Here is an 8809-nt window from a genome sequence, read left to right as displayed (position 1 = left end):
GAAAAACAGTATATTTACCATAACTACTCAGATTTTTACCATTTCCAGATCGAAAACTCTCTAAATTGGATCATAGTTTCACTAGATTTCAGAAAAATATTGTCGACACACTTCAGTGTATCATTGTTGTACTGTACAATTTATTAAAAGGTACAATATTGGTACCAAAGAAACAAAAAAATAAAAACTAAATAGCATTTCTTGTTTGGTCTTTATATTTTAAAACGTTCAGCCACTTGAGACGGTTTTATTCTCACAGTGTATACCTCTGCTGTCATAATAAACTTTACGATTCATTGTTGCAAGTGAAAAGCATAAATCTGCTGCCGTGACTGTAATGAAGAGATGCTTCAACATAGTGAAAGAGCAAACAAACAAACAGCACCTATCATTATCATGAAATCTTTTAATTCCAAAAGGAACTGCTTGTTTTTACTTGGAAAAAAACAAATGTAGCTCAAAAAAAGTGAGGAAAAAATCCTCACGTTAGAAGAGTACTGGGGAACTACAGCCTTCGTGTTTGTGGATGACAGAAAATGCTCCGATGATTCTGCTCTATTATTTGGCCGAGGTCCTGGTGCACTGGCATCACAAAGGAAGCACCATGGTTCAATTCCTGACTCCAGGCAAATGTGGATTTTCTCCAGCTTCCTCCCCCCCGGGTCCAAAGACAGGCATGTTAGGTTTGGTTCAGAGACTCTGAATCAGTAGCCAACAATAATCCAAGCTGGATGTAACACAACGGCACAGAGACGCGTATAGGAAAGTGAAAGAAGCAAGGGTTTATTTGGAGAAACAGGAGAAGTGTAGCAGTGACAGTCACCACCGTCTCGGCAAAAACAGTGTTTAGGATCAGTTTCACTAAAAATGCACGGTGGTGTCAAAATCTCACTACACTTCCAAGAACTTATCAGAGGTCGTTTTCCAACAGCATGTTTGACAACCATCAAATGTTACTGTGATGCTACAATTATCTGACTTGTTCTCGGATTCACATTATCACGTTTATTCTCACAGCATCTGAAGGGACGTGTGCACTGTGGCGGTAGAGCCACCAAAACCCTCAAATCGAACGCCCCCTGGAGTTTGTAGTCTGAGATTAGTTGACTGACCTGCAGAGTTCGACCATGCAGAATAAAGCATTGCTTTCTCATTTGTATCGAGCTGAACTCGGGATAGATCAATTTATACAAACTCTGGTTTTTTTGGAGAATTTTTTAATAACCATTCAAGCAGTCATCTCCTCAACGCTCTTGCTTCAGTTTGACAATTGTCCCAGTTTAGTCAGATGACTGCTTGTTTTGATAAATATGCATAGTTCTGCTGCCATACAAATGTGATCAAGTCTGGAGAACAATTCCACTCATTTGGAGCGTCAATAACACTAAACTACAACTTTTCTCTCCACCTACTTGCCGTTTTTGACCAACAAGTATTTCTTATCTTTTTTTTTTTAGTATTGATGACTAATCATTCTTTTTGATGATGCATCAGGTGGGTTCAGTGTCACTGGAATTTCAGTTCTAATCTACAAAAGACCCAAGATGACCAGACAAAACCTTCCAGTTCTGAAGCACACAACCACAAATATGTACTTTTAAGAGTGTAAAAAAAAAAAAAGAAGCATAGAAACTACAGTAAGTCAGATACTTTCAAAACATCCAGGAATTGTTTTAACTCATCCACAATGTTTTTTTTCCTCTTTTTTTTTTTTGCAGACTTTGTGGTTGGCAGTCTTTGCCCCGGTGTAAACAGAGAATTTCAGGCAGTGACAAAAAGAAGAGAACTTTGATGTCGCCAACACAGGCGTTACCTATGGCTTCAAGTGTATTACTAAACAGTCTACGCATTGGCTTGTTGTGACTCTGAGTTTTCCCCATTTTAGTACAGAAACTTCAACTAAAAAGTGCAAGTTAGAAAGGGTGGAAAATTCTGTGTAGAAAGACAGTCATTCTTTTTTTACGGATTAAGGCTTCGGAGGTTGGTATTCACACGTAAAACCCTGAATGACATAACAGCCTGTCGTCTGTTTCGAGGTTTCCCCTCCAACTCCAGCGTGATGGCTTAATTCTTCAGTTTCGGTCAGACAGTAACCAAACAGTAGCAGTCAGTCAGGTCCTCCTACAGTTTTTTTTGTCATTTTGTGGACAGTGATGTCAGGCTGAGAAGGTTTGCATTCTTCTTGATGGATAAGTCCGGAAAAAAAAGTCTGTTTCTGGTGACATGCACTCTGTAAAAGAGAAAACAAAAATATATTAGGAGGGGTTTGATTGTTTGAGCATGTTAGTATATCAGAAAACAGGATTTGAATGATCCTGTTTATTAATTATGGAAAACCAAATGTTTTCTCACATTCTTCTGCTACTAGAGGATCTTCTTCTAATGACTCCTCCTCAGGCTCGTCCTCAGCTCTGTCCTGTTCTTCTTCCTCTACATTAGGCTGCTTTTCTTCCTCATCCCCTTCAGATGCCAACTCATCTTCATCGTCTTCCTCCTGTGCCACCTGCTCCCCTTCGACTGGAGACTCCTCTTGAACCGTCTCTCCCTCTGCTTCATTCTCTCCAGGCATCTCATCCGCTACACTTTTTTCCTCTTCTTCCGTTTCTGTATTTTCTGATTCCTCTTTCTCAGACACAGTACCCGACTCCTCCTGCTCGGGCGCTGCCTCCTTTACTGCTTCTGCCTCCTCTGTGGGAGCAGCTTCTCCAGTCGCTGGGTCCTCCTGCTCAACAGGAGCGGCATCTTCCGATTCTGCTTCTCGTTGCTCTTCTGCCTCTTCAGCTGCAGGAAGTCCCTCCTCTACTACGGCCGGCTCCTCTTCAGCTGCAGGAGGCGCCTCTTCCTCCTCCGTCTGCTCCAGAGACTCAGCGGGAGGCAGAGATTCCCCCTCGGGCTACGAGAAGGAAAGCAACGTGAAACCAGGCTGGACAGTAGTCTGGGCCGCAAATCATTTTAACCGCCTGCATGTCTGAAGGTCCAAAATGACATGCAAATCAAAGAGCTACGCTTTACTGTGTGCACGCGTGTCAATGTGAGCGTGTACATGAATGCCCCGGAGACTTCCGTGTCAGGCAATTAACGCCTTCAAATTAATGAGATGAAGATCTCATTACGGTTCCCTGCAGGCAAAAAGGGAACAGAAATAGTAAAGAGAGCATGTGTGCTGGGTAGAAGTGTGCAAAAACATCTCAGGCAGGAGCTCATCAAACACATGCGTCTCTGAAACTGTCTGTTCTCAATGTGTAATTTCATGTCTAATTAATCTTTATGGATACATCATTTATTTTGATGTATTTTGGGAAAAAAACAAGCTCAATCTAGTGTATTGATTTGTGAGGAGATGTCTTTATTACTGCTACTCGAACCTGACTGAAATAGCAAATGAGCAAGCAGAGATTTGTGGACAAATGTAATAATGACAACAAAAATATGATCGTTGCAAAGTTTTAAAAATGTGATAAGCTTGACATAGTGAATATTATTTTACTGACCCATATTGGAAGAAAAGGACACAAATGTTATCAGACTTAATGGACAAAAGGTGAAGCAAAATAACTAATTTATCTTAATAAACAAGATTGAACTGACTATATTGTTTAACTAGATAAGCTGCCGAAATATTCTCCCCAGCTGAGTACCTCAATATACACATATACTGCTGAAACTGCCTCGTTCAAATATGCATTTTTATCGTCATTACACTTGTGGTGCTCACTATCCTAAATCGTAACCATGCAAGTGTAAGCATCGACAAAAAAGGACACGAGCAGCATCAGACTCGACGAATTTGGTCCTGATTTCCAGGATATATTGGGGCCGACTTGTGCGACGGTTACCTGTGTAACCTGCAGCTGTATGTTCTCCAGCTGAGCCCCGAGTTCAGAGTGCAGGTTAACGGCTGCCGAGTTCTGATCCTGCAGACTCTGACGTACCGTGTTAAGCTGCTGCTCGACACTGGCCTGCTGGAGCCGCTGGGCATCTTCCTTCTCAATCAGCTCCCTGAAAGACACAATATCGTCACGGTTATTTACAGTGTTAACAGATATTGTTTGGATCAGTTTCCTAGAAGCACATAAACACACACACAGACACACACACACACACACAATGCATTTCCAACACACAAGGGGGAGGGAGGAGCCATAATTAATACTATTCCTTTAAAATAATGAATACTATGAACATTATGATGCAGTTTCGGTCATGCTTTCCAATAATTTCCCCATTAGAAACAATTATGTGTTTCGTCCAGTCTGCTGGTTCATTTATGTTAATATTTTTTCCCCCAACATGAACAGTTGACCAAGTAACAAATAGACTTGATTTAAACAGAACTGATGGAAAAAAATATTAAATATATTCCTATATTGATTGTTTTTTGTTATTCGTTCAGTGTCCATGAAGACAGCTGGTGGAGTAGCTTTGGTGACTTTGGGAGGGAAAATTATTAGAGATCCTTCAGTGATAAAAAAGAAAATACAACAGAATGAGGATAAAAAGATCTGGAAGGGTTTGTTTTTTCCATCCAGCAAACATTTTGCAGATGGCTTTAAGTAGAGAAAGATAATATACATCATAATACCCGTGTGTTTCTTTAACTTTTGCACTGACGTCAAAGAGTTCCTATTTTACATACAAAGGAAACTCGACACAAATGCCAAATCGTATCAATACAAAAGAAATGCTTGCACAGAACAGGGCGAGGTCACAAAGTGAATATGAATCTGTGAATGCCAACACTGGCCTAAAGTAACACAGGGTCACAGACAGACGCAGCCAACAGGGCTTTGACAAAGTCAACATGAAGCTATGGGTCAGAGGAGGTGAGCTATTTTCCTTCGCAGCTTTGAAAGCTGCCGCTCTTTTCCACCACCTACCTGACTGCAGCCATCTCCAGCACGCTGGCCTCCAGCTGAGCCTGGTAGGCGGCCAGCTCGTTCTTCAGTCTGACCACCTCGGAGGCCTGTCCGATCAGACTGGTGCCGAGCGTGGTGATCTGCCCGGCTCTCTCCTCCAGCTTCGATTCGGCTTCCCCCAGGCTCCCCGCCAGCACGTCGACCTTCTGGGTCAGCTCGCCGGTCAGCGAGGCCAGGCCGTCCACCTGAATCCGGACGCCCTCGAACTCCACGCTCTTCCCCTCCAGCATGGTCTGGAGCTGGCCCAGCTGCTCCAGCGACACGCTGGCCTGCTGCATCTCCTCCATGCGGGCCTTCATCTCGGTGTGCAGCGACAGCACCTGGGCGGGGAGGTCGGACGTCTTGAGCTGTTCGGCGGTAGCCAGGGCCATGCCCACCTGTTTCTGGGCCAGGGCGTAGGACTCCTCAAGGGCATTCAGGCGGGTCTCCACACTCTCCGACAGCGGCTGAAATGAAACACACATTTAAGTCAAACCATGTGAGAATAATTCTAATAATTGATAGCCTCTGAAATGCAAGTTTACTCTAAAACTATAATGTTTACTGAGGAAAACAAATGGTTTCTATCTAAACTTTGAACGTCCCAGGACAGGGTTAATGTAAATTTTCAGTCATTAATATACGACACAGCTATTGCATGATAGGACATCCTAAAATAGTAGAGAAAATAGTAAGTAGAGCAGTGTTGAAACACAAATATGTAGCAGCATTTATATTACTTTGAATCAAACTGTGTTGTGGCTCATGATCAGGACATGAGTTGTTATGTAGTTTTCAAGCATTCATGTCTGATCATGCACAAATCACAAAGTAAAACTCTCACTATCATCACATCGGTACAACAAACGAAGGAGGAATAGTTAGAATGGAACATTGAAATAGTCAATCATTCCAGTGGAACAATCACTTTGGTTAAACCTTTGTTTGGTTGAATTACTTTGCACTTCTGTGTAATAGTTTTTTCGTTAGACTGACCAGTGACGAGATTTCCTCGCAGCACTCTCAAACTTTGCTGAGTCACTAAAGAGTTTACTGCTCACACAGAAACTATTTGTCCAACAAGACTGAGCTGGCAGAGCTGCTCTCATGCAAATGCTTTTTTTTTGCCACAGGAACTGAAGGTGGAATTGCATGAGGGAAGTGGATTGTGATCAAGAATTTTCTTTCATCAAGCATAACAGAGACGTTTAAAATCATACCAAATGGCCTCAAAAGGAACGAGACTGGAGACTTCCTGAAGCCATATACCTGTGACATAACAAGTTTCCTCCATTCCTTCTTGCCACTGAACTCAAACTATGACTATTTCCTGAAGTGGTCTTACTGACATGGCTTCTTCTGTTAGAGACACAGGGTTATCTCACAAACGCAAACCAGCCAAATGCAACTTTCCACTTGCACACAATCTTCCAGATGACCTGTAAACACCCCCTGAACTGGTGTTCAGTATCAAAATCACAGCCTAAATTTAACTCTGACACATTACTGTCTAGTTTAGTATTGATTTGGCAGAAAGCCTCTTGCACTGCCTGGGAAGCATGATCCTGACTGCTGTTACAGCACTTCCAGGGGGAACTTTGATGATAAAAGTGGATGTATTTAAAGTCCGTGTTAAAGTCAGCGCGGCTGCATTAGTAGGTGACCAGAGCAACCCCGGTACAAGTGTCAGCAGCTGTGTGGATGTTAGAAATAGCAGCGTTTTGTACTCACTCCAGAGGGTCTCCTGGTATTCTGAAATCCGATAGAGGCATGCGCTTCTTAACTTTCCCTACATTGCAACTGGCAGCGTGTACTTTAGGCATGTGGTGAGGCCTTTTCCCCCTAATGTGTTCAACTTGAAGTGATCAACTAAAGGAAATAAGACGGTATTCATTCCAGCCATCAGATTAGATGCCCGGTGCTGCTGATGTCTGGGAGGTCAGGTGGGCGTCTGAATGGGTGATTTAATGACTTTAAATCGTTACCTGAATGTTGGAGCGTCGCATTTCTTCGTGGGAGGACTGTAGTTTGACTATCTTCATCTGCATGCCCATCAGATTGTCTGTTAAGTAGGTTAATGTTTGATGCTGTTGGAAACAGACCCACGCTCCAGTGGCACCGCCAATTACAATCATGAGAAATAAAATCAGCAGCAGCGCGTAATTATTCCCTCCCGTGCGCACTTCTGTCTCCGTCATGTCGTTTTTGAAAAAGTTATCTTCATTCTTGTGGTTGTTCTTCCCTTTGCGATGCTTGGCTGTCATTTTGCCTGCAAAGGACACAATGTTCCAGTCGGGCAGAGAGGTGATATTGAAGGAGCCGGTGGGTCAGATCGCCCGGGGCAGCGGCGCGGTGCAGGCGGTGGTTTGGTGCTGATGGCTCCCTTTAAAAACGCGGCGCTGCGCAAACCGGCCCGGATTCAATCACCGCGCAATAAAGTACCGAGAAGCTGCAGAGAGTTTTCGATGAGGAGGGAGAGCCCGGAGTGGAGATGAGAAAAGGAGGCGTGGACCTGAAGTGAGCGTGTTTCACCAGTCAGGAAGAGCGGGGAGGCGCAGAGAGGGGGGCCGTGCCGCGGCGGGGAGGGGCTCAGCCGCCGTCATGTGCGCCACGGACAGACTCACTGAGCGCTATTTATTACTGCAACTGAGGCCACAGAGACCCGACGCATGACAGTTACCTTCTGTTTGGTACTTTAGTTCAGGGGTTCTTCAGTTGTGACTGGATGAACTCCACCCCACAGGTCTTGAATCACAGTGCGCCCCCAACTAGTAAACATGTTTTGTTTTGTTTTGTTTTGTTTTGTTTTCCTCCTGCTAGTCATTGTATATAGTCTAGAACTTGTGTTATATTTATGGTTTTGCTGTTAAGCTTATATTATCATTTTGATTTGTCACCAACACATTCGGAAATAAAGAATGTGTTGTTTTGTGAAATGATTCGGAAAAGTTCTGATTTATTTTCTACATCATGTGTTGTGCTCAGAAGCTAAAAGGAAAAATAATTGCTGGGGGGGAGACATGGCCCCTCTGAGACTCTTTTCTTTTCACAAACTTTGGAAACCATTGTATAAGGCTGGAATACATTGTAAATTTATCTAGGTTGTACCCTGTCGGATTGATGGATAGATAGATAGATTGATAGATAGATAGATAGATAGATAGATAGATAGATAGATAGATAGATAGATAGATAGATAGATAGATAGATAGATATAACTTGCATTAATTGGTAATGCACATATGAGAAATTCAGTTTTGAAATGTGTTTGTATAATAAAAATGTAATTTTTTGTCTTCAGCTTAATAATATTAGATGATAATTTCAACTATACATTTTTATTGCTTTAAAAATCCCCAAATTTGTGTATATTATTGGTAAAAGTACTTTCAGGTTTCACAGCTGTGATGTGTGAGTGTTGTGAGACACAATCTGTTATTCTGTCATTCTTGGGCTTGGGGGGCCTTCCTGTGTGGAGTTTGCATGTCCTCCCTGCGTGTTGATAGTTTTTTTTTTTTTTTTTCCAGGGAAGTCTAGTTTCCATCTCACAGCTCAAAAACATGTGTGAATGTGAGCTACTGTGTCTGTGTTGAACTGGTGACGTCCAACGGCCAGCTGGGATCGTCTCATTTCCTCAAGTTGGCAAAAGCTGAAGATGGAAAGCGACAACTGTCTGAAGCTGATTCCTTTGAGTTGGCCTGACGTCGTTTCAACAAGTTCCAGTATATATTTGACCTAAGTCCCGACAAAAAAAGTGTGTGCATTAATATAATGTATTATTTTTCATCTGAGTTTGCTAAATTGATTTATTTTAAATATAGTTTAAGGTTTATAACAAAAAGCAGCATGGTTTGATTTCTTGGACAATTTAATAATCTACATCCTTTTAAGGCTTCTGTTTCCTCAAACGGTTT

General features: G+C 42.5%; 1 protein-coding gene across 2 annotated transcripts; it reads right to left on the bottom strand.

Annotated features, from left to right (window-relative positions):
- Window positions 1-1411: 1411 nt before the first annotated feature.
- LOC308113747 (uncharacterized protein) lies at window positions 1412-7502 on the bottom strand. 2 transcript variants are annotated; one of them, XM_080470200.1, is made up of 5 exons: window positions 6881-7502; window positions 4878-5362; window positions 3933-3999; window positions 2353-2893; window positions 1412-2230 (listed from the first exon to the last, which is right to left on the bottom strand). In XM_080470200.1, coding segments are annotated over exons 1-5 (1374 nt in total). In that variant the 5' UTR covers window positions 7160-7502; the 3' UTR covers window positions 1412-2228. The 2 variants fall into 2 exon arrangements, with proteins under 2 accessions (XP_080326326.1, XP_080326325.1); XM_080470199.1 differs by having other exon boundaries at window positions 3837-3999; window positions 6881-7335.
- Window positions 7503-8809: the final 1307 nt, after the last annotated feature.

This window comes from Lipophrys pholis (assembly GCF_963383615.2).
Source record: "Lipophrys pholis genome assembly, chromosome: 8".
In the NCBI taxonomy this organism is placed as follows: domain Eukaryota; kingdom Metazoa; phylum Chordata; class Actinopteri; order Blenniiformes; family Blenniidae; genus Lipophrys; species Lipophrys pholis.
The sequence above is the reverse complement of the archived record's forward strand: the minus strand, read 5'-3'. Positions and strand labels throughout refer to the sequence as shown.